General features: G+C 42.5%; 2 protein-coding genes across 2 annotated transcripts; both read right to left on the reverse strand.

Annotated features, from left to right (window-relative positions):
- Window positions 1-13,856: 13,856 nt before the first annotated feature.
- On the reverse strand, window positions 13,857-20,362 carry bsdc1 (BSD domain containing 1). The gene is made up of 11 exons (XM_028981618.1): window positions 20,325-20,362; window positions 19,754-19,811; window positions 19,445-19,561; window positions 18,810-18,977; window positions 17,904-17,958; window positions 17,571-17,686; window positions 17,174-17,242; window positions 16,389-16,476; window positions 15,773-16,243; window positions 15,367-15,470; window positions 13,857-15,211 (listed from the first exon to the last, which is right to left on the reverse strand). The coding sequence occupies exons 1-11, from the start codon at window positions 20,339-20,341 to the stop codon at window positions 15,179-15,181; spliced, it is 1,296 nt and encodes a 431-aa protein (XP_028837451.1). The 5' UTR covers window positions 20,342-20,362; the 3' UTR covers window positions 13,857-15,178.
- A 3,544-nt stretch (window positions 20,363-23,906) lies between these two features.
- olig4 (oligodendrocyte transcription factor 4) lies at window positions 23,907-24,710 on the reverse strand. The gene has a single exon (XM_028994643.1). The coding sequence runs from the start codon at window positions 24,708-24,710 to the stop codon at window positions 23,907-23,909; it is 804 nt and encodes a 267-aa protein (XP_028850476.1).
- Between the last annotated feature and the right edge of the window lie 749 nt (window positions 24,711-25,459).

Here is a 25,459-nt window from a genome sequence, read left to right on the forward strand (position 1 = left end):
GAAAGTGCACCGTGCGCTGTGCTTGCTGTGCATCACTTTAACTCAAGCAGCAAGTCATAGCTGCAGGACCAATGCTTGATCCAAGAAGCTCAGTAATGTTCTATCACAACTTACTGTTCCAGACACCAGACTTCACCACCACCGGTTGATCGATAATAGTTATCCTCAGTGAAGCTTTTAAGCTGTTGGACAAATGAATAATTCAGACCAAATGTTAAATCATGAGCTGAATGTTAGAAGTATAAGTATAGACTGACTTGGAAAAAATGAAGTGTTTTGTTCCTTCAAATTGCCCAAGCTGTTCTTTCTCACTCAAGAACTGATGTTGCTATGGGCAACGCGAGCACAGCTGGGTAGGATGATGGTACTTCATTCGGATAATAATAGCAAAATAATGGACCTCTTTATAATAATTATTCTCATTCACACCAAGAGGAAGCTGTTTTTTAATGACATGACATTCGTGTCCAATGGTACTCAGTGACCTGCACAAGGTCCAGTTCTCTCTGTCACACACAACTCTCACACACAACATATCTGTGGTAATGAGGATACATGAGATTCATTAGAAACAGTTCAACAGAGTTAGAAAAAGGGAGACCATAAAGAAGAAGCAGGAGAAATCTCAAGCCGAAGGAGAGAGATGTTCTGAGCAAGAAGGACTGTTCCATTCAGCCTTTATCAAAAACTACTGTACAACACCATGTTAAGCTTTCATATGTAAGGTGATTTCCCATCCTCACTTTCAAATTCTTCCTTTCCACAAAACATATCGTTTTTTTTAAGGTGCAAAAAATCACATGGCTAAAAAGAGATGCAAATTTAATGCACAACAAATTATTTAGCTCAGTCTTACATGCTTCGCAAAGCTTCGCAATCTCATCTCTCTGTGCACTTGTATGTAGTGAGATGACACTAAAGTGGACTTTGACTTACATGGTGTGGTGATACACAGAAAAAACCCAGAGAGAAACAGATTAAACACATCACGCAGTGTATGCATAGTAGATGTGTTCAAATGAATCTCATAATCCTGATTCATCTCGATGCAGTCGTGGACGATTCTTCATCGATTCAGTGCAGAACATAATCGATTATATATGATGTTGTTTGGTGATTGTCTGGCGGCGGCATACATTTCAGTCAAAAAATAGATGTGACTAGAGCGGAGCAAGACCTTGTCCACATGGACTATCAAAATCGTCACTGTTTAACGGTCATTGGGATTTTTTTGGAAACTGACACCAAGGACACGTTGCATGCAGCATTTATTTGACACCATTCAAAGCATCCTTGTAGATGCTTTGATTTGCTCCAATGAGCAGCAGAATGATCGGCATTTAGTCTGTGCTCACCTGATGCCACGAACGCAAGAAAAACACTTGGTTCAGAGGTCCGTGTGAACAAGGTCTAAACTCTAATGTCACTGACGTATTTGAAAATGTAAAGAAAGGCAGAAAAATGTATGGGGTGCATTGCTAATTGAGGCAGTGATAATCGTAATGTAATGGAATGGAATCGTGAGACCAATGAAGGTTCACACCTCTAATATATGGGGTAAAAAACCTTTGTGTCACAGTTTTGTTTGGTGGAATGCAGCATTTGAGGAAACATCAGCTCTTAATTTCTGTTCATGATGAGTATATATTAATATTTGAATCATGCGGCACAATGTAACTGAGTGTAAGTGGCATCAAGGCATCAGAGGCCTTTAGAAGAGACGTGTCAGTTTATGGAAGGCATGCGTACCGTTTGTTTTTACCTTGAGATTCTGATCAGAATTACTGTGTGTAACAGGGGCTTTTTGGAGCTACAAGGAACCTCCATGTCTTTGCTAGTCTTTGTCCTTCTGTGTTCATGGCTTCCTCTTGACCAGCACTCACTGGGATCTTGTGTTTCTTTGGACTGTGTTAATATTACACTGTGTTGTATGAGTGTGACCTTTGCTTGTTTAGTTTTTTTTCTATTAATTTCTTTCCCTCTTCTGTTCTTGCATTTCAGATGAGCTGAGTTGGTGCCCCATGGTGGGCTGTGGCTACAACAATTGTATGTTTTACCACCAATTCACTTATTTGCGTTATTTAAGTATGTTAGGCACCCTTCGCTGTGAAAAATGCCCTCTTAACAGTCCAAAAATAGGAAAATACATGTTTTCACACTGCACGGGTAAATAGTTTGACTTAGTACCTCTTTTGTTTATCGCTCTAATTTTTATAATGACACATTTTCTGTCTTTGTTATCACAATTGTGGAATTCCGAAGTAATATGGTTAGACATTTGGAAAAGTATTGTGTATGTAAAATCCATTATCTGTACAAACCAATCCTTGCTTCATTTGCTTTTTCATTTTTTGTATCGAGCTTGAGCTGTGCACAGCCACCAAGATGATTGTCCATTGAGGCCATTGCCCTCTTATGCTTCCAGCATCAAGCAGTACAGAAAGAAATGTAGTATTCGGCTTTGTCAGCAAAACTGCTCTGCCAATCATAATAATATAATACTGCACAGGGACTGAACTGAGAGAGAGCTATGTTTCATGGACGACAAAAACATCTCCTCCCTTCCCAGTGGGTATCTGAGATATGTGGAGTGGGGAGAGAGGGACGTACAGACATGTGGAACACAGATATGGCCTGATCCGACAGAGGTGTGGTTGTTTTACTGCTGATTTGGATGAGACTTGGCCTTCGCTTTGTCCAGATGTGCAATGTGATGAGGTGAGAGGGAACAGCTGGGCGTGGTAAAGGGGGAGTTGGGGAAAAGGAGAGCAAGATGGAATGATTAAATAGTCATTAGTCATTTATCCAAGTCTTTCTCTCTGATACACCCCTTCTCATCAGATGTCTAGTATAGTGGTGGAAAAGACAGCAGGACAGATGATGTTCATCTATGTATTTCAACTGAATCTCAATTATATGATAGGATATTACATATGACAAAATTCTTCATCTTCAGTTATGGCAATTAGATTGGCAAATAATCTAATCCAAAGGATTTTTAAATCATCACAACTGTCAACATCAGTATAGGTCTTGTATGAAAGTCTTTAGAGCTTCTCTAGAGACTGTGAGGGACACTAATGTACTATCCTTTAACTTGGACATGAATGGTTGGATGTTCCAAACACATTTGCATCGGTTATGAGGAATGTGTGTTAGATTTAACGGCTGAGGTGAGATGTGTTCAACAATGATGCATACGCAGAGTGATTGTAGAGACACACTTTATTAAAATTGTGAGATTCATGGGGTTAGAATACTTGCTGGAACGCTGTTTTGTCTGTGGTTTAAAAAAATTACTATATTGCCAGAGACAACTATCTTAACGATTAACGTGTGTTGAGTATTGCTTCTTTCTTTTTCTTTTTCTTGTTTATGACTATTTCTTTTCTTATTTGTTTGTGTAATGATTGAACACCTCCTGATATCAGGCTAGCATGCTGCACGGTCTAGACAAAAAAACCTCCTATTCACCATGTTTCTGCCTTAGAGCTGCCTCATTCCATCCACATCCAAGACGTTCTGCGCACGGTCCTTTAACACCAAATCACAAAAGTTAGGATCACCTGCTTTAACGCAACCAGAGCCATTCTAGTAGAGTCATAATTGCAGTACATCCATCACAGGACTTGGGTGGTTGACTGCTTGCAATGAATCAAGAGCCAGTTCCACACTTATCTTCCACACTTAGCTTGCCCACAGGGGACCAAAAGAGCAAACGATAAAACCTGTGGCTGGCACGATAGGCTGGCAGAACGTCTACTGCAACACAGATTTACTGCCAGTGTCAGGCCTTCTGAAACCAAATGGAAACCAGTGACTGTTGATAGACAAGAGGGGGAGTGGAATGCATTCATCTATTAATGATGATATGTACATTAGTAACATGTAAAATCTCCTACAAAATAGTCTGTTAGTCCTCAAACCCTTGTGTTGGAGAAAGGTATGGAACATTTCAATTCTTTCTTGTACAAGCTTCCCTGGGGTGAGCACATTGCTAACACATCTGGACTTGGCTTGCACTTGGAGTACTAAGGCTGATGAAACACCTTTGAAGTTTTGGCTGATGACCGACACTAATTTATAAAAAAAATAAATACGTTGGGGCAATTGTTCAAAGAATGGAGTATTTAAGGGGAGCTTGGCTTACCTGAAAAGTACACATGCCCTGAAAACTTCCTCTGATATGTTCAGGAGGAGATCTAAAAAACTGAAATTGACCATGGTCATGAAGCAAAGTTGAAAATAAGGCTCCTCTAGAATCTATTGTGTAAATTGATCTCTGCGTTACTATCAGCAATGGGTAACATAACGTATGTAATCTATAGGTATATAAAGGTGTTGGTATCCCTCGCTCACTCATTTACTGCACCAGGTGCAGCCTGTTAGATCTTTTATAAAAAAAATCCTGGAAAACTTCTGAAAAATTCCCTATTCAATTCAATGAATACATTTAAATATGAAATACTCCCAATACACCCCATTTCAGGAGATTGTCCTGATATAAGTGATATAAGCTTTTACACCAAATACATCTTCTGTGGGTAAAAGAAACAAAGTCTATGATTAAAGCACATATGTGTGCCAGATGTTTACAAAGTAATCCGTATGTGCATATTGAAATTAAGGATTTCATTGTTTAACAGTTGAATTCCATAATGATAATAATACATATAAACATAATACATTTGAACTGAAAAGTTGGACTGTCGATGAGAGAATCAGTCCTTGCTAAACTGCATGACTGTTGTTGTCCCTGATGGATTGTGGGTAGTGTAGGTTTAATGTGGGTGCTGGAATGGTCAACAAGGGAGTGTCCTTGACACGCCCCTCTGTGCCAGCACGATACAATCTCCACCCAAAAATTCATCCAGCTTCTCTTAACTCACAACATTTGGAAAGCACCAGAGAGATGGACAGCACGAATGTTACTGTTGAAATACAAGCTGCACTCATGATGAAATACGGTTTGGTTGGATCAAATGTGTAGACTGTAGGCTCTGTGGAGCCCGAGGGTCATCAAACTGGATGTATTTTTCAAGGGTGTGGATAAAGCAGCTTGGATGGATTAAAGTAGTCCTCAGGGAATGGAGTTTTGACATGTGAAAGCAGAGACAAAGCAGATTTTTTAAACTCCCCCTCTATTTTTCAGGCACTGACTGATTTAAAATGATGATTTCATTAAGACTGTTATTAGTTGACTCAGTAGATCATATTAAGCCTTTTATTCTCCTGTGTCATGCTTGGAATGTCTCCACGGGGCAAAATCAGATCAGACGTCGTGGAAGGTGAGGAGGGGACAGAGACAAAGGAGAAAAAAGGAAACATTAAAGGTCAGGTTTCACACCATCATCCATCATTTTTACAGCCCTGGAGCCAGATACAGCTCTCTCCCCACCGAGGACAGAGGAGAGTCGGAGACAGTCAGGACAGGAACAAATAAACGAAGCTGATGTCTTTGACGCGACCTGAGGATGAGAGCACGTTCTTGAGAAAATGTGAGATCATAGACTTTAATCACACTCTGTATTAATTAAGCCCATTTTAACCAGACAGAGTTTAATCAGTCGAAGGAGCCCAGGGGGCTGCAGGTATGTGTGAGGGTTGCAGTAATGCCGGATACTCAGCCCAATAGGAATGTTCTACGATTCAATTCTTGTGGTCACCATTTGCTCCCAGGTAGTCCACAGTCATTCTGAGCATGACTGATTAAAGGATGCGAAGAACTTCAGACACATAATTATCTTGCCCAAGTGTCCCTTATCTTTACCTGTCAAGTTTCACCTCATTTTTGGAAGATTCTGTCTGGAAAAGCATATCAAAATTCAAAAGAATGTAAGACTTTGAAGTATGTCACACATTTATTTCTGCTCTTTCATGCTTTTTGCTGGGTGGCTGTATAGAACTACATAGAACTTTAGAACCTTTTCGTGGTTGAATGTAATCCACTCCTAACACTCTAAGATTTCAAACACTATATAATATCATGACCTTTATTGAAAATCTGATGTTTGAAACATTGCTTTGAGGTTGTTCGACCCGCTTTAGAACAGCACTCCCACGCCAGTGTAGATGATACAGTTCAGTGCTACTTAACCATTTAGCATTTATCTTTTGCATGGTATTTATCTTCTCTGATCATTTTATTAAACCATTAAGTCATATTATCTTCAGCTCCACAATAATGCAGTCACTTTCCTACTTTTAATCTTTTAGGATTGGCTGTGTATTATAATTCATTTTCTTCTCCACTGTCACCGATTCATGTAAGGTTGTCTGCAGCTGCTCAGTATTTGTGTACATATGCTCCCTTTCCTGACTGCACTCTATGGGGACGTCCAGGTGCATTTACACCCAGCTGAACTGGATCTGACCCCCGATCCACAACTTCTCTTTCTTACTTCTGGCTGATCCAACGTGACCTTGAAAGAAGTAGAAACACATGGTCTTAGGTGATTGATCACATTTTCCACATTCTCTCCATCCAGTGTCATCATAAATAACACTTCCGAAAGTGTCTACAACATCTTTAAGGGACTACTAAAATTCCTTAAATACTTGACGCAGTCCTCATTTCCAGGCCTTACTTCTCATCCAAACCAGTTCTTCCCAATTCAGTATTATGCAGGAAGTCCATGTTTACATTTTAGATATATGGCATTAGATATATGAATTGTATCTTAAGTATAAGATCAGATCAACCTTTATTAGTCCCACAAGTGGGAAATTGCATCTTTGCAAAATTGCAAATTGAAATCTTCTGGTTCATAGGTGAGGGTCTTACCCACTAGACTACTACCACCCATGTACAAGTATACAATGGGCACAACATTTGAAAATATTTTGTTGCCTGAGGCATGTATAACAGAATTTCGAGCAAGGTCATCTTGTCCACACTCCCATGTATTTATGTTCACGCTACATCACACCGGGGAGTGAAAAAATTGTCATCTTGGACAACATTTGTCCCAGTTCCCTCATAACTGGGAATCGTATTCAACATAAGCAGATCAAATATTTCAGAATGTATATATGTTTAAAGGTAAAATGTCACACTCCCAGGCACACCACCCGGCCCACAGGGGGTGCTGGGTCGAGCCCATGGCCGGCAACCCAGAAGCAGACATGGACAGGGTCAGCATGATCTATACATAGATGGACGGCATCTTTAATCAGAGCTTGAAAATTGTGGATTTCTCTATTTGTTAACACCAACAGCCTTCCGTCATGGATTGTCAAAGCCTCATAACAAACCCTTTTACTTTGACTACCCCTTTTGGATTGCCCTCGCCTGTACCCCCCCTGACTCTGAGGCTGACCTCTGACCAGCCGAACTTCAGCTACTCTCTGGAACGGCCCCTTGGAACATCGCTGCCTGCCAGAAATAACTTTTGCTTGAAGTTTGTTCTCAAGCCTGCCACTTTCATCTACAACCCAGCCACGGTAAAAACGACTCACCTCTCATCCCTGTACACTCCTATTGTCACCAAGTGGAGCCCCGCAGCTCCTCTTTCCCCTGCTGCTGTCCCCGCCGGTGCCCATGCCAGCACAGCCACTGAAACGCCAAAGGTGCTCTCCAGCACCTTTAATTCCACCCCATTTCTGCTCACGTGCCTTATATTTCCCCCCCAGACAATAAGTTAGCATTGTTGCCTTTATTTTTTACTTTGTTCAAACTTTGTAGTGAGCCCATTTTGGCCCATTCCATTCATGATGGAACTGTTCTGTCACGCTGGATCCTGTGAGGACCTGATCAGGACACCCGGAACACTGAGTGCAGGCCACACCCCTGTGATTCCCTACACCTGTAGCGCTTGCTCTATCAGGGGTCTTACCCCTGTGTTCAGGGGTCTGGCATAGCATCCGAATGGATGAGTGAAGGGAGAAGTCATAGTCTTGAGTCCTAGTTTGGTCTTGGTTGTGGTCTGAGGAGGTGTGCCTCTGAGGTCTTGTGTACGAGGGAGATTTGCAATACCATGTAATGGTATTGTGTTTGTTTTTCAGGTGGTGTGTGTATGAGTGTGTCACAGCTGGGAGCAGATCCTTCTCCTATAGAGCTCCGCAGTTGTGGAACGGCTTGCCTGTCAGTGTCCGGGACTCAGACACAGTGTTTAAATCCAATCTCAAAACCTATCTGTTTTCTCTGGCTTTTTGTTTAAGTCCTAGACACTCATTTCACTTCACTTTGGCGCAGTGTCAATTATGAAGTCCAGTTTATCACAGATTCCCCCTGTTAGACACAGACACAGACACAGACAGTGTTAAATTCACCCTAGTTAGGCTGTCCTAGTTAGGGTACCGGGCCACTCTAGCACCAATATACCACAATTACCACATATTTCAGTATTGGTCGTACGATGCCACCATCTGCTGCTGCTTCTGTTTGCTTTCTCTGAGACACGGAATCAAGCGCCCAGACTACTGGCAGACCCCAGTGAAGTAACCAGTAAATAAATCCTGGTTCCTGACAACTAAACTAAAGACAACTAAACAAGGACATACCATAAAACAAACCAGAGGGTCACCACAGCCACCACCACCGTTAGAACTACAGCTTCAGGGATCTTCAAGTGGACCAGTAACATCATTATGGACACGTAATCTAGACCATGACACTGGATTACATTCTGGACTTCTCCAACCCTACATCTATAGGACTTATTATTATATTGTACAAATCATCACCAACCCTGCACTGACACCAACTGCAGGCTCACTCTACCCTGGAAGGGGGTCCCTCTCTGTATTACTCCTTCCCAAGGTTTCTTCCTTTATTTTTTTTTCCCTCTCTCTTGTAGAGTTTTTTTTGTGTGGAGTTTTTCCTTGTGTGCAGAAGGGTCAAGTGTGGGGGTGTCAACTGTAGGGCCTGTCAAAGCCCATTGAGACATACTGTATGTGATTTTGGGCTATATAAGAAATAAATGTTGTTGTTGTGTGTGTGGAGGGTCCCTGCGAGAGTGTGAAACTTCACTTTACCCTTTTTCCACTTCTGCTGTCCGAAAGTAGAGCTGATGTAGTACACATGATGTTATGTCCCCATGATGTCATTTTGTTCACTAGCAAAAGAAAGCATTCCTTTAAAATCTTCACATTTTGATTGATGTTCTGTAGCACCCCTGATAAACTGGTTTACCATTTTAATAATGGACTGCATGGTCTTTTAATTCACCTGTTTGGAATCACCTTAACCTGACAAATATCTATCGGGCATCTGTAAGGTGTTGCGGTGTCTTGCAGCTTCAACAGTTATCAATCGGGGCACAATGAATTGCAGTTGGTTTCAATTTAGGCTGCTGCATATCAATTAATGCTGATCGAAGATTTTGTGTTTAAGCAAGTCTCTGTGCAGTTTGAATCATCTTGACAGGTGAAGCAGTCACAAAGAAAGAGAGATCATTGCGTTTTAATGCAAAACGCATCACAAGCCACGCAGTATATTAAATTCATTTCCAGCAACCAATTATATTGTTTTGTTGTAGTTTTATCACCAAGGCAACTGAGAACCCACAAATTAGTTTTAAAAGAAAGGCAATTTAAACAATGAAAGTGAAGTGATTGTCACACGTGATACACAGCAGCACAGCACACAGTGCACACAGTGAAATTTGTCCTCTGCATTTAACCCATCACCCTGAGTGAGCAGTGGGCAGCCATGACAGGTGCCCGGGGAGCAGTGTGTTTTGCTCAGTGGCACCTCAGTGGTAACTTGGCAGATCGGGATTCAAACCAGCAACCTTCTGATTACGGGGCCGCTTCCTTAACCACTAGGCCACCACTGCCCCTCACCTTTAATAGAATCTATTAGAATTGATTCTAAATAAATGTACCTGACCATTATAATTATTGAGGATACTCTGTGTGTGCAGCCTGCATATACAAGAATTCTTTGAAATTGTACTTAATGAACAGAAACATGTCCAAACATCAGACGAAGAGACCAGTCTGAACCAATATGCAGTAGGAATTATTGTACTAAATTCCAAACCATATCCATGTGTCACTCAAATAGCATAACCAATATTATCCAACTCATCAGTTAATGGTTTAAATCTTGTGATGTATCGTTCACAAATTTCAGCATGGGTGTATGGTGTGAATACCTGTGTTTATGCACCTGGAGGATCAGTCACCTTCTTTCCTAACAATCGTAGAAATAAATCAGCAGTTGCTTGTGTTGCCATAGCAGCTAGATGCAGAATTCGATTTTTTGGGCAGATTATCCCCCCACATTGCAACAAGGGATGAAGAATACCCTGCAGCCAATGTGGACAGAATGAGAAGTGGATCAGAAACTCACAATGGACACACACACACAGACCAGGGCAGGAAGAGTCATATGAGATATGCCCTTTAAAATTAGGAACTGGAGAAGAAGTGTTTATCCATGAATGCTTAAATGCACCTTAATTCGAAAGAGAAAACACAACTGGGTCCTACGATCCCAGTAATGTTCATGGTCTGGCCTGTGATCTCTTTCTTGACCTTCTGGAATGATTGTGTTAAACCCACCAACCGGTTTTATTAACAGAGATACACATAAGATTAATGCTCAGTTCAACTCCTTGGACTTGAAAAAGGGATGCAGCCTTCTCTGAGTACTGAAAGGTGGTGTTGAGGACGTTTCATTAACCTTACAGAGACTGATATTTTTGGTGGTTGTGCCATGAATATGAATTTGTCATTCTGATAGGGGAATGGTTGGGTAATAGAAATGTCGGGTCCTTGATGAAAACCCTGCTTTCCTATCTCTCTTCATTTCTCACTCTCTCTAAAATTCATCCTTTTCCTCAGTACATCAGATACGAATAACTGCATTGATGTAATGAATTCTGAAAGTCACCCGGCTGCCTGTCATCGCTCTCTTCAGCCTCCTGCAGAGAAATATTTAAGGAACAGGCATATGGTGAAAGAACAAACAGCATCAGAATGGCCGCTGTGTTGTGGCAGTGTTGGGTTTTACAACCAATCAGTTACATTAAAACCAATGACACATGGTGCAACATCAGTCTGTGTCAATGAATGTACCCTGTGACTGTAGATCGGGCACACAGACAAAGCCACAGAAAGCCATTATATTTTTAATGGGTGAATTGGAACTGGTAATACATTAATGTATTACAAAAGTAATACATTATTTTTTTATTCGCCTATGGCACATGGATCAGATAGCAGTTTTCACTGCTATTGCAGTTTTGGACGATGACTACCTGTGTAGATGTAATTGCTCTCTGGATAGTCCTCTCAGTGGAAAAAAAATCACACAGAAGTACTTCAAGTGAATTCTTGTGACACCCCCTTTCTAAAAGTGTAGCCATACGTGCCGCCGCCTCTTTTTTTAGTTTTCTGCACACCAAATGGTCAAAGCATGTTTTGCTTTGTTCAGCATCACTACTTTTTTTGCATGGAATTTATTCTTACCGTTTGAGCTGGGTGTTTACACAACGACAGGAAATGACCAGGAAAAATCGCACCGTGATCATTTCTCGATCTCACAAGCACCACTGTCAGCCTCTTGCATAGAGCCGACTGGAGGACCCAGACACACTTTTTTTTAAGTGCTGGTTAATTCCACTGAATGCTACAATACAACTGATAGAATGGGTGCACTGAGGGCATGTCCATGATGAACTACATCTACCAAAAAATAAAGTTACAACTACCTGTTCTTTTCTCTAAAAAATTACCAGAGACGTGCTGTCATGTATTGTCTAAAACATCGAGACACATTCAGATGTGCCTTGATTTGTGTTATCAATACACTGGTATCCAGTGTTGTGCGAATACAGTGGATTTTCATTTCAGTTGGACAGGCATGATGTGTGTGTGTGACCGTGTGTGTGTTTAATCCTTCAGTTGTACAGGGACTAGAATACTGGACTGCTGAAACAAATAGATCACGTGTGAGTGGTTTTCATAGAACTTTCTTTTTGAATCCCCCCACCCACACCCTCTGTTATCTTTATTGGGTTTCTCCCCCAAGGCTTTGGCACTCCCTCCCACCACCATGACCTCATCGAGATGAGCAGAGGGGTGTGAATGGGGATCCTACCAAACACTAAACCAGGCATGCTGCACATTAAAATGGGTGGTACAAAATATAAAAACCAACAAAAGACGCTTGGTGTCCACAAGACTCAATATAACAGAAAGCACAGACGAACCATGATTCTTCTATGAAGCTTCTACTGGGAGCTCACAACACCCCATTTAAATGAAACAACTAAAATGAGTGAATATAGAGCAGATACACCACTGGATCTGCATCATGAACCCATCTAAAATTGCCCCACTGCACTTTATGTCAACATTTTAATGCAGTTTTCCTGTACAGCATGGTTTCTAATCATGGTTTTCTGTCCTCTTTTTCCCCGTGAATGATTTATCAGCCTCTCAGAACTCTCATTTAGAGCTACAGTAGGAGTCTGATGCAAAGCAGCAGCATGGCTTTTTGCATTTGTTTCTTTATTTTTCATGAGCCGGTGAAACATTTTAAAATTAGTTCCGCACATGCTGGGAGATTCATCAAAAACATTTCCTGAAAGCGCTCCTCCCTGCTGCGAAACTTGTGGCAGCCGTGTATCCTAAGTGGGGTTCATTAATGCTTCAGGTACGAGCCAAAAGCTGCTGTCTGCAGAACATTTAGCCTACCAGGAGATACCGAGGATTACAGAGACGATGAAACAGGGCTTAGAAAGGATGGAATAAAAGAGTTAATGAGCCTGAGTGACAAAGCTCAGGACTCAAACCTGCTCAGATCTGGTTTTGCATGTCTAGCAAATGAGCATTGGCTCATTAATATACTGCCCATTGTTATTGCAGCAGGAAGCACTGCATATAATTAAAAAGGAGCAGGGGGTCGAGCTTCAGAAGATGTCCAACCACTGAGTGTGGTGATGATGATGATGATGATGAAGTGCACAGGAGACAGTGAAGCAGCTGTGTGTCTGTTAATGGCGGTAAGAATGCTGACAACATCTCTGCGAGAAGGAAAAACGTTCTGCAGGTGTTCTCTGACCTATATTACCACACACACACACACACACACACACACACACACAGAGCAACCGCCAACTGGAGCAGAAATGAACACTTCCTCATGTGAACAGGCAGAAAAGTCAACATAAACATGACAAGTGTGTCATGTATCAGTTGTGTGTGTGCGCAACTGTTCATTTTCATGCTTAATTACAGAAAATCGAATAATGTTTAAAAAAAATATCTTGGAGCATGTCTCTAATTCTCCATAAATTCATAAAATCTGTAAAAAAAACAAAACAAAACAAAAAAAGACAGTTCATGAGTTTAAAAAGACATCAGACTAAGAGTATATGTTCATGTTTCATGTAAAACGGACCTGACTTCATGGGCAGCTTGTTTTTACCCTTTTCTGCTTCAGAAATGAATTCCAGCTAAATCCATGTTTCCATTTCTCATGAATGGAATAATTCACCCACTTTAAGCAGACGCCATTACAGTGAGCCACCAGTGACATTCAGCAGGATTGAAGACAGTGGTCCAACTGCACAAAAAAAATGACATGCTTATGTCATCTCCAGAGCATTAACTGGAGCTATAATGAATGTTCGGCTTCTGCCCACTGTGGTTTGCATAGGGAAATTTTCAGTCATGTGTTATTTTGAGAATTCTGAGCACACGTGGGGAAAAAAAAAAAAGAGAGACTTTGATATGGAATTAAAATTATGCATCCCAAGCCAACCAGGACCTAGGAAATTATTTCGAACAGGAAAAAAGGACACAGAATAAAATGTTTTATAACAAAGCTTTCAGTCCCTCAGTGAACAACACGTGGGTAGGAGGCGCCATCTAGTGTCTGGACATAGAGACAGACTACAAAAGGCATGAGATTTCTTTTAATGATACTCATTTGAAAAATAGAGGAGAAATATAATTGCTTAAAAAAATCAACAGCTGAAAACCTAGTATAGTTTAAAGTGCAAATATGTAAGAATTAAAATACAGAAACATACAGACGTTAGTAGTTCAGAGACAGACATGCATCACACACCGGATCATTAGAAACAGGTACTGTTATTCTCCCGTCAGACAAGCTAACAGTGACCAAACATGAAGACGGTTGCTGTACAACATTCAGCATAAGTGACTGCACCAACATGCAACACAAAGCATAGTGTAGTCAATAAAGTTGTTGGATTTTTTTGTTTTCGTTTGTACTTCACCTTTACACAAAAAAAGTCAAAGTCAAAAGCATTGGTTGTTTAAGCAGAACCATTTGATAAATGTCAGCACTACAAAAAAAATGAGATCATCACAATCCCGCTCTCTTGCTCACTTGGGTCACATCTCAAATCATTAGAATGCAATAGAATTAAGAAACAAGGTTTTTTGTCTATTTATTGCAGAATAATCGCAGTCTGACAAGCCCTCTGTTCTTCTACAAACAAAAATTAAATCAGATGAAACACAAAAGAAAAAGCTCAAAATTTCATTATTAACATTACGAGACATGTGTTCAACCCATAGAAGAGCAGAAATATAAGAGATGTCTGAACGATCAAAAAGCCGGCTGTTCAATCAAGCGTTCTGATGAACACAACTACAAAGCCCAAACGCCCCATCAGTTGTCTGGTTCTAGTACAAACGTGGTCTTCAAAGAATCAAGACAAAACTACAACATGATCTGAAGAAGGGAATCCTGCTCTTGCTGTTTATGAGATTAACAATTTCATTTGAATCAGTCTCTTATTCCTCCTATCCATAAAGAGCAGTAATGTAACATACCTGCTGCATTTGTATTAGACTGTTTTCAGAATTGCAATTGCAACTGCTCCTAAGAAAAGAAAAAAAAAAAACCCACCATACACTTAACAATTACAGCACCCGTTGCAAACTACGGACTGTAATAAGAGAACACGCTAGGATCTGTTCTCAGATTTCCCCGGTCAAAGGTTGCGCAATCACCATCTCTGAACCATTAGCAAAAAGAAAAATGGCTACTGGTGTGTCCTCTGATGAGCCTAATCTTTATTGCAATAAATAAAAGTTGTTGAGTGTTTGACCAGTCGTAGGTAATGGTGCCCCCTAGGGGCCGACTGGGGCAGCAGGGACATTGAACACAGTAAGCGGGGTGAATCTGTTGGGTTGGTTATCACTTGCTTGTGTGAGCAAGGGACTGGGTAAGCACTTGTTCCTCCAGTCTTCATTCCCAGTTCTCCCAGTCCTCATCCTCCAGCTATTAAACAAAACAGGCAGTGTGGATATTTAACAACTACCTGCAGATCAGATTAAATAAACTGTGCTGCGATGCTACGAGATTTTATCCTTCTGACAATCAAAGCTCATTGTCAATCAACAGATCTCAAGCGAGAGTTATTAAGAGCAACACACCTCCCCTGTGGCATCAAGCTTGGACAAAGCAAGTTGGACCTCCTCCTCAGTCATGTCCAGGTCAAAGTCCTTCTCCCAGTCCTCACTAATGTCTGTGCTGGAGCCTAAAAAAAAAAAAACAGACAAAACAGGTCACAATGAGCTTTACAAAAGGTAGGCTAATGGTCAGATGTCTATCAACCCACGATATCGCAGGTATGCGGATGAAAAATAAAGTTCCGTTTCACCACTTGGAAACAGGGAAATGAGAGAGCCACTGTAGCATGTATGCTAGGTCTGTAGGCTTTCTCCCTCTTCTCATTTAGATTCGGCCCCAGTCCTCGTGTAATGAAAAATCTTTTAACAGTTTTACGGTCCTTTTGCAGAGTTTCATTTCTGTCACAGCCACCTCTCCGTTTCCCCTCACCTTTTTTGCCATTGTTGGAGGGGGTGGACTTCCCACTGTCTGAGTTCAGCTCAAACACCCTCAGGTCCTGGGGTACCTCCTCTTTGGCTATTTCTGTCTTGGTTGTGAGGTGCAGTGCTTTTTGCCCCTTGTCCTCAGTGCCGGGCTCGGCCTGAACTGATCTCTGGACAGCTTGGTCAGCTTCTTTGCTCTCTCCTAGGTTCTTCTCCTCGTGAGCTTCAATCAGTTTCAGGGTGATCTCCTTGGTGGCAGGCTTCTCTGACAGGACCTCCATCTGGGTGGGGAGGCTAGTGCTGTCACTGCTGACAGACAGGCCTGCATCAGAGGTGGCACTGGGCGACAGAACTGTCTGTGAGGGAGAAGGGCCGAAGGGGGTCGACGGCGTGATTGTGACAGGTGGAATCAGCGGGGACTCATCCAGAGGTGGCGTGAAATCCAGTCGAGACGTAGATGTGGCCCCCAGAAACTCATCTGCAAAGTAACAATGCAATAAAGCCTTGAACTTACAGTAATGGTAACTATCTGCAAAACGTTTGACACACGGCTAGATCTACAATGAGAAGAAAATGCTCAAACACACGGTGAAACCCAGCTCATATATAAACAAACTGCTGACCTTCTTCCTCATCTTCCCAACCCAGACTCTCGGTATTATGTGAAGTTTGCTCTGCTCTCTGCTTTAGCGCAACTCTTCTCGCCTCTTCCTGAAAAACAACAAATGTGTCAGCCCTCCAAAACGAAACTGTTAAATAATTTTAAAAAAAAAGGATTTCCATCACTACTGCGGCAAAAGATCGCCTCATCATTTCCCTTCCAGCCATCTGCTAAACCACCACAAGTATCCTGAAATCGAATTAATGCTACGTATGCGTACAGAGGAAATAACTTCTCCTCAGTCAACGAAAACTAAGAGTCATTGTAAGTCATGTTGTTTACCACATGTCTTGTTTTCATTAGTCAACAATATTAGATTATATATTGTTATAGTCACATGACCAGCATTTAGTTTCAGTCACATCAAAAGCTCCAACAGTTCCAATATGTTTGGCCAAGGCCCGCCCCTTCCCTTTCTCTGATTGGTTTATTTGTAGGTCTATCACTGGTCTGGTTGCAAGTGAAACCTCTAAGATGTATCAGATCAGTGGACAAACTTGATTTTTAATTATTTATTTCAAATGTGTCTGAATGCTATCATCTCTGTGAACTGCAAAAAGTCGTACAATCAACAAAGAAGCCACCTAGTGGCAACATTCGTGTATGACCATTTCAATATACATCAATTAGAAGTGGATTGTATGCTTAAAAATATACTCATATGCACACCATAAACTGTGTTTTAAACAGTCAGTAGCTTTAGCATTTTGCATTACTTGTTGAGACTATTGAATGGATTAATTGTACCTGGTCCAGCTGATAGACTTTGTAGAAGTAACGCTGCCAGAACTCCGAAGGTGACACTGCTGCTGGCACCTGTTTTAAGTATTCAAAAATGCTTGTACTTCAGTATGAATCCGCACAGGAAAACAGTGGTATCTACACAGAAATACATTTTAACTAAAAAGGAATAAGGTCTGCGGATTCAACGGCTTTTAGTATAACCATGCTTCAGCACCACACAAACTAAACTGGTTTTACTGTGATTAATTTGATACAAGTAATTGTGATTTTTGTTCATGAGCTCATTCACAATTAATTGATTTCGCACCTTTGCCACAAAAATGAAAGAATGTGAGGGGGGAGAGAGAAAGAAAGTGGGAGAGGGCAAGATAGTTTCCCTACAGTTATTGCTCAGGCTCACCATTTTGAGGTAGAGAGCTCGTATAGAGCGACTCTGGACCAACAGCTCAGAAATCTCAGGCTTTTTTTCTTCAAAATTGAAAGTGGACAGCCAAGCTTCAAACTGCTCTGGAGGACCTGCAAAAGCAAACACACATGTTCAGTGCACTGGTGGATGTTGGTGGCTAGAATTATATTATACAGTCAAACAATCACCAATAAAAATATCAACGCAGTTTCTCTATTAGAATGATACTGCAAGTCAGAAACTATTATAACCAGTACAGTTGGCATGAACTGGAGTTATTATATTTGACTTAAAATACTAATTTATGAACCCACAAAAGAATCATACCATCAGGCTCGTTGCAATATGTTGCTGGATCAGCTTGAAGACTATAGAGACGAGCCTTAAAAAAAATTAAGTCAGACAACACACACAATTAAATCAATAAATAACAGAAAAACACATTTGGATAAATGCACCCTTCCAAATTCTTCAAGGGCATGAATTGGTGCATAAAAGCAGTCTAGACCCACGATCTCTGCAGGACATTTACTCCAAGAAACCAGGGCCATCATGATTATTAAGGACAAATCACACCCAACCAACAGCCTGTTTCAATATCTAAAAGTCAGGCAAAAGACTCAAGAGCACCATGGCCAGCACTCAGGAGGAGTTTTAATCCTCAGACCTTCAGGATGCTTAACCAGGACATGCCACCACACCTCACACAATGACCAACTGAATGTTCACAATGTTCATCTCATCACTACTACCCAGTTGGAATGTCTTCACTCTAACTCATTATTCTATTGGAGTTTATGTAACATTCACATCCTGTGATATACTGTGTTGATGCAGTATCCATTGGCACTACCCAGCGCGGTCTGGATCTTTTACTCATAAATATTTGCTTGCATTTTTACCTTGGCTTTACCTTTTTTTTTTTTTTTTTATAACTTGCAAATCTTCTATTTATGCAGTCAAAAAGATTGAGTGGATGCAAATTGTTCAGGATGCATTTCACTGCATGTTGTGATGGATAAGCTATGCACTTGATTCAAGAATTTGTTAATCTAGACCCTTTCACACCAACATTAGTTTAGATTTTCATCCCCACTCTGTTCAGCACAACCTTCTATGAGTGGATCAGAGACTGGCTATAACTCACTGAGCAATATTCATCATAAAAGCCCAAGTATACAAAAATGTATGCAAAATAACAAGGTCACAAGCATACAGGGTAAGGCGCCTCACCTTGGTGCTGTCGTAAACCTCTGTGGTGCCCGTAGGCGTCGCTACCAATGTTATGACATCGCAGTCAATGGTTTTATCAGGTGGCGGAGCAAGGGTATCTGTGATCACACCAAGAATGTTTGAGAGGCTTTTCTTCACCTTCTCTGTGGTCTCTGATGAGCCTTCAACCTGGAGTTTGAGAGTCATGAAATTTGATTAAACGTCACTGACGTTGAGCAGAGTACAGAAAAGCAGGAGTGTATAAGAACAGTTGTCTTTACAAGTGCACAATATTTAAAAAAAATAAAAAATAAAAAAAAAGCTACCGCATAATTCATGCTTTATTTTGCTGGGTTTACAAAGTATTTGAAAAAGAAGCGAAAGTGAAGTGATTGTCATACACAGCACATCACACGGTGACACAATGAAATGTGCCCTCTGCTTTTAACCATCACCCTTGGTGAGCAGTGGGCAGCCATGACAGGCGCCCGGGGAGCAGGTGGCACCTCAGTGGCACCTTGGCGGCTCGGGATTCGAACCTGCAACCTTCCGATTACGGGGCCGCTTCCTTAACCGCTAGGCCACCACTGCCTCAATTTGGGTGTATTTGGGTGCAGATGGGTAAACTTGGTCATGGCAGTCCCACGGATACGCACCGCAAGTTTGCTCCTGACAGCACTGGCGGTGGCCACGATGGAGCAGGTGGTGTCATGTTGGATCACGTTGGAAAACTCCGTCAAGTCGCGTTTGAGGAACTCGTAGGCCTCAGCTGACTGCGAAAGCAAATGGACAAGTGGAGCCACACTTAACAGGCTGAAGTGTGCTAATGCTGTTCGGCGGGAGACGCATTAATCAGATTGTCTACAGAAGCGACTTCCTCGGGGGGGTCTGTACGAACCCGCTCCGCAGCCGCGGTTCCTGAACCAAAAGCACCAGGGCGGAAAAACAAACACAAGCGGGCTTACCTTATCTCTGACAGCCTGGAAGCTTTGCTGAAACCAGCCTCCCCACCAGACTCCTTCCCTAGAAACACACAGCGGAAATTCGTCCATGTTTTATCCGCGAGTCGGAATTAAACTAAATTAAACTTTGGGAAGACTCGTCGGGACGCCACCAGCAGCACATTCCTAACCAGGCCGTTAGCAGGAGGCTACCTGGCTAGCTGAGCTAAGCTAACTCCACTCAGGGCGTCCGTATACAAATGGCGTGGCGTTTCTATTACGCCCTGCCAGGGAAGCCCCGAGAGCCGGTGCGTTACCGCAGTACTGTACAGGACTCGCCGGGGGACACGTCCACGTCCACAGCAGAGGAAGGAAGCTGGGCTGCGCGGTCGTGGCTGCAGCGATTTTGTAAACAAACCCGGCGCGACTTCCTCGTAGCTGCGGGTTTCGGGGCTGACGCACACCGCAGCCCAGCTAAAGCCCACCGCCGCACGACGGGAGGCGTCTCGGGGACATAACACAGGCGAGTCCCCACGCTCCGCGTCGCCACAAACACTTTAGCAAACAATAAACACTGCAGACGACTTCAACTCACCCTTCAGCCATCTTCATTGCATGACGTCATCTGCGCATGGTGAACTCTGACCCCAATCGATGTGTAAATACTACTATTATTGTTGGTTTTGTTCATTTGAATGTATTTAAATCTTGGTACAAAATGAATTAACCCGTCTAAATATAATTTACATTTTAAGAGGTACGGTTTAATTATGCTTTTGTTTTACATCTCACGATGCCTCCATGGTTCCCAGGTTCGCAGAATTTACGCCAAACGGACAGACTGCTAAAATAATACACTATTATTTAAACAAAAATTAATCATAATGAAATGTAATTGAACATAACATTTTTGTCATTTCAAAACCAATTACTCTGATGGGTCAGGACATTGTACCAAATAAAATCAGACAATTTTGAAACCAGAAGCTGACTGAATTAAATTCTGCTTTAAAACTGACCTGAAAACAAAAATGGAATAATGTATCATTTTGCTAGAGAATCCTTTTTTTCTGACTAAGCTGTTTGATCCCTTGGGAAAGTAATTTTTTTTCTGCTCACTTAGTTACAGACTATCAGCTAATGAATTTCCACATGATGACTTGACAGGCAAGTTTGTCTTATAATTAGAATTCCAACTGGCACATATGAACAAAACCTAAAATGGGGCCTGCATGACACCCATCTGAGCCCTCTGGTTCACATGTGTGTTGTGTGTGTGTGTGTGTAAGAGGTCCCAGCTGAGTCTGTCTCTGTTCAGTATGCGTGAGGAGAGGGAGGGAGTGCAGCTCACAAGGACAGACTGCAGGCTTCTGGAAAATGACACTTTTCTAATTGAAAGCCCCCTACATCCAGATGCTCCACGATCTGTGCGTATGTTCAGCAATATGGCTCAGTCCTCCTGCCACACAGTCCCTTTAATTGGGCCCATCAGTTCCTTAATCATCCCAATTGGTCACCTCTTTCTATGGACAAACTCTTTTTCTTCTCTCAGTGTAAATCATACTATATATATTCAGAGGAGCAATGTTGAACAATTAAACCTACATTCTGGACTAAAGTAGATTACTAGATCAATAAAATAATTGCACAGTTTTCCAGATTCATTTTAGCAGTTGATTAGTTTAGTATGTGTGTGTGTATGTGTGTGTTTTTGTGTACATATGTGGCCTATATGTTTCACTATATATATTAACATATAGGCTACATGAGTCAAACACACAAAACAAGGGTGCATTCAGCTCCTATCTACACTTCACACCATCTGCTCCCAATCAGGAAACACCAGCTTTGCGCAAGTCAACGTTCCTAATTACCCATTGGACAGCGGGGCCCACACAACCCTGCTAATCCTTCAATGTGTTCAGTTTCCCATTCCCACCTGTGCCTGCAGAAATAGGGGGCTTGGTTGGGCCAAGGGGGCTGGGTGGATTCTGTGTCAGGGGACAGCAGGGACCAGGTGACCTGGCGAGGCGGACCTTTGCTGGGGAGGCTGGCAGCTGCCTCCATCGACCCCCACCCTCTACCCCCACTGGGACGTCTCCCAGCTGACTGTGTTGTGGAGCTGATGGGGAGCTCTTTACCTTGTCAATAGCGCTATAAATTATGAGCTAACCGCTTTTGTGTGGCGAGGGGAGTGCCGGGCTTTTCTGTGGCCCCGCCGGCGGCTTGTTACCACGATGACATGTTGAATGAAAGGGTCGAGGGTTTGGTGTGTAAGGCACGAGAGCCTGGCCTCCCCCCTCCAGACCCCTTTTCGCTCTTTGTTTCTCACTTTTTTGTCTCCGTTCTTTCAGCGAGGCAGAGGAGGGGAGGTGGCGGACTGGGATGTTGGAGAAAGGGAAGGAGGTGTAGATCAGAGGACGAGAAGCGCCTCATTCTTCTCTCCTTTGATCTCGACCCTCGTCTTTCAGCTTGTACACTGAGTGTGTGTTTTTCCCTGACATGGAGACACAGAGTCCTGGTGTGTGCCATGAACCTCCTACTCTGTTGCACCTCCTGCATTTGGATGTGGGCTCTGGATCTTGATGCTTACTGCTCTTGCATGTTCTCATTCAATAAAATGACATTACAAAAGCAAATGTCATCAGGTGTGGGATTTACAAAGTAAACTAATTCATTTTATTGACAGTTATTACCACAGTTCATTCATATTGTGTACTCTTCACTAAACTTTACCATAAGGATGCATGTGGTTGGCCTAGCGGGTAAGGAAACCGGACCCATAATCAGAAGGTTGCTGGTTTGAGTCCCGAATCACTGAGGTGCCACTGAGCAAAGCACCGTCTCCACACACTGATCCCTGGGCGCCTGTCATGGCTGCCCACTGCTCACTAAGGGTGATGGTTAAAAGTAGAGGACACATTTCATTGTGTCACCGTGTGCTGTACTGTGTTTCACAAGGACAATTACTTCAAAAAAAGAGAAAAAAATGCAGACACATCCCTGTTTCACACCCCATGAATCAGTGTAGTAGATGAATTGTCCGAGGACAAAGATGCCATGTCCCTGTAGGTAATTAATCACATCACTAAAACTCTGAATACGTCCAACACTTTACAAGACATTGATAAATCCTCCAGCTCTCACATAAAAGAGTCTGGTCTGGTCTCCTGCGTAGGCAGTACAATGGTGGTGCGCCGACCTGCCGGCTGCCCCCTACACTCTCACACCCCAGAGAGCAAAGGATGGAGGGCCTGATGGCTTGTGATTGGCTATTTGATGGCATCTGACGAGTCCAAGAGAGACGGGTCAGACTATGTGGAGCCCTGAAACCATAAGAGCCCATCAAACCTCAAGTAGCCAGATGTACAGTCTGAGTGCCCTCAACTCTCTGGATCAAAGTTGTGATGAAGGTACCAGTTGAATACTATTCATACAAATATCTAGTCGCAACTTATGTAAGTAGTTCTGAATAAGGGCATCTGGCCTGTAATTTATGTAATAAAAATGTGTGTGATTATGAAGATATATACATAAAAATAAAAGGCATGTACATATTTTCTTAAAGAAACTATTTTTGAATGCCATGTGGCTCTGTTATCATCGGCACTCTGAGTAAATCAGAACACTTAAATAGCTTTAGATAAAAGCATGTGCTAATTGAACATATTTCACATTTCAGTCACTGTTGACAAAGGGTCCTGGCACATCTCTGTTCTTTTTTTCTCCACATTATCCTGCAATGCTTATAAATAATAGCCTTTTTACTCAATTGTTTAATTGCTGAGATAAGAAGATGAGATAAAAACTAATCTAAATGTTTAATAAAACAGATAAAACAGATAAATGAATCACGGCCACATTCTATATCGAAGGAAACCAATTAAATTCATTTAGTTTGTATGGAAAAAAGAGACAAATGAATCATGAAATACTTTGACTATGTATTTGTTTAATATTTGCAAGGCAATAAATGCACAGTAAAAAAATAGCAGCAACAAGCAGCAAAATATCATCAGTGAAAAAAATCTTATTTACATATAATACAACGCATTGCAACATTCCTACTAGAGTAAAATCAAGAATAGCTCAGTTGGAAGTTTCGTACGTTTGTAACGCACAAGTCTTTAGTCTTGGTTGGGCCTACCGCCTCAGCTCAGTCATGGGTCTGGCCCGATCACTTGCTCAGGGCGAGGCTGTGAAGGCTGGTTGTGGAGGCGGGGTGAGGCTTGCACAGCGAGCAGGGACAGGGCATGCCAGGGAAGTGCCTGTAGGAGCTGGATAGGTGCAGCGGGTCCTTCAGCAGGCTGGGGACGGGTGGCGCGTGGAACCCCAGGTACCCAGCTGATGGAGGGGAGTGCGGAGCCTGTACTGGAGGCACCGACGGGTGGTGGAGGGTGGATGCTGACACTGCTGCACCGCTGCCCACCAGAGAATGAAGGGTCTGGTGCAGGGGGAGCAAGGAAATCTGGGGGGCTGCCGGAGGAGGTGGAGGCACGGCTGTGGTGGGAGCAGAAATGGCGCACCGAGCTGCATGGCCCTGGACTCCACCGGCCCCATAAACCTCCCCCACCAGCTTCCTCATCTCCTCCAGGGAGCTGGACAGCATCAGGATGTAGTTACGTGCAAGCAGCAGGGTGGAGATCTTGGAGAGCTTACGGACAGAGGGTCCCTGGGCGTAGGGCATGACCTCGCGGAGACCGTCCATGGCTTGGTTCAGGTCATGCATGCGCTTCCTCTCCCGGCTGTTCACTTTCAGACGCAGGTCCTGCAGGTCATCCTTGGAAAGCTCCACCCGACTCTTGTTCTTGTTTCCAGGGCCTGTAGAGGTGCCAGAGGTCCCAGACTGCCGACCCCTGGACAGCTCGTCACTGCAGTACCCCTGGAACTTTTTGTTACAGAAGAAGCTGCTCACTGCAGAGTCCACCACCAGGTCAGGGGAAGAGGAGCGACTGCTATTGGAGCCAGCATCAGAATCCATTTCACAGATAATGGAAAGCTTTCAAAACGCTCAAGAAGAGCAAAATTAAATAATAAATAAAACAAAACAGAGCTGTTGCTTTTTTAAGCAGAAAAAGCTCAGTCAGCCTGTGTTAGAACCCACTCTCTCGTTCTTCTTCTCTCTGTCTGTTTCTCAGCTTGGTGACCTGCTCAGCTGTGTCTTGAACTGGACCTGGGGAGCCTCATTTATACCCCAGGCCTCACAAAGGAACAATGAGGCGCATAATGACACATTTACAATCACAGCCAATTGCAGAGCAGGACACACTTTCATCCTCCTGACAGCCCACCCCACCTCACCCTAAAACCCGTAATGCACTACTCCTAATCCTCTAGCCGCCCACCCCCACCCCCACCTTTGGCCTCTACACATTAACTTAAGCAGCCCTGCAGTCACACATATGTGTAAAGACCAAATCCACACTGCAAACACTAATTAACCCACACACAGATAAAGCTCCAAACTCTAAAAATATTTCTGAGAATAACGGCCTGGGCAGAGAGTGTTGTTTTTTTCTTCATATGGGTTCATGTGAATTTTGCATGCAAAGACATTTGTTTATTATGTTCATTATGACAATACTGAATGATGAACAGACTTGGACTCTTTTTTCAGGGGCCTTTCCATGTTAATAAGATATGTACTGGATGCAAAATTGTATTCTTTCTGTTATAAGAGAAATATATTCAACTTGAGATCTATACATACAGTGTTTACAATGTGTTTAT

This window comes from Denticeps clupeoides, chromosome 1, assembly GCF_900700375.1.
Source record: "Denticeps clupeoides chromosome 1, fDenClu1.1, whole genome shotgun sequence".
In the NCBI taxonomy this organism is placed as follows: Eukaryota; Metazoa; Chordata; class Actinopteri; order Clupeiformes; family Denticipitidae; genus Denticeps; species Denticeps clupeoides.

Excerpts from the sequence above, each read along its gene's own strand:
- olig4 (XM_028994643.1), bottom strand. The coding sequence starts at position 24,710 with ATGGATTCTGATGCTGGCTCCAATAGCAGTCGCTCCTCTTCCCCTGAC.
- bsdc1 (XM_028981618.1), bottom strand. Across the intron at positions 17,687-17,903 it reads ATATTGCAACGAGCCTGATG|GTCCTCCAGAGCAGTTTGAA; the intron begins GTATGATTCTTT and ends TTGCTTTTGCAG. Across the intron at positions 17,243-17,570 it reads GAGCTCTCTACCTCAAAATG|GTGCCAGCAGCAGTGTCACC; the intron begins GTGAGCCTGAGC and ends TACTTAAAACAG.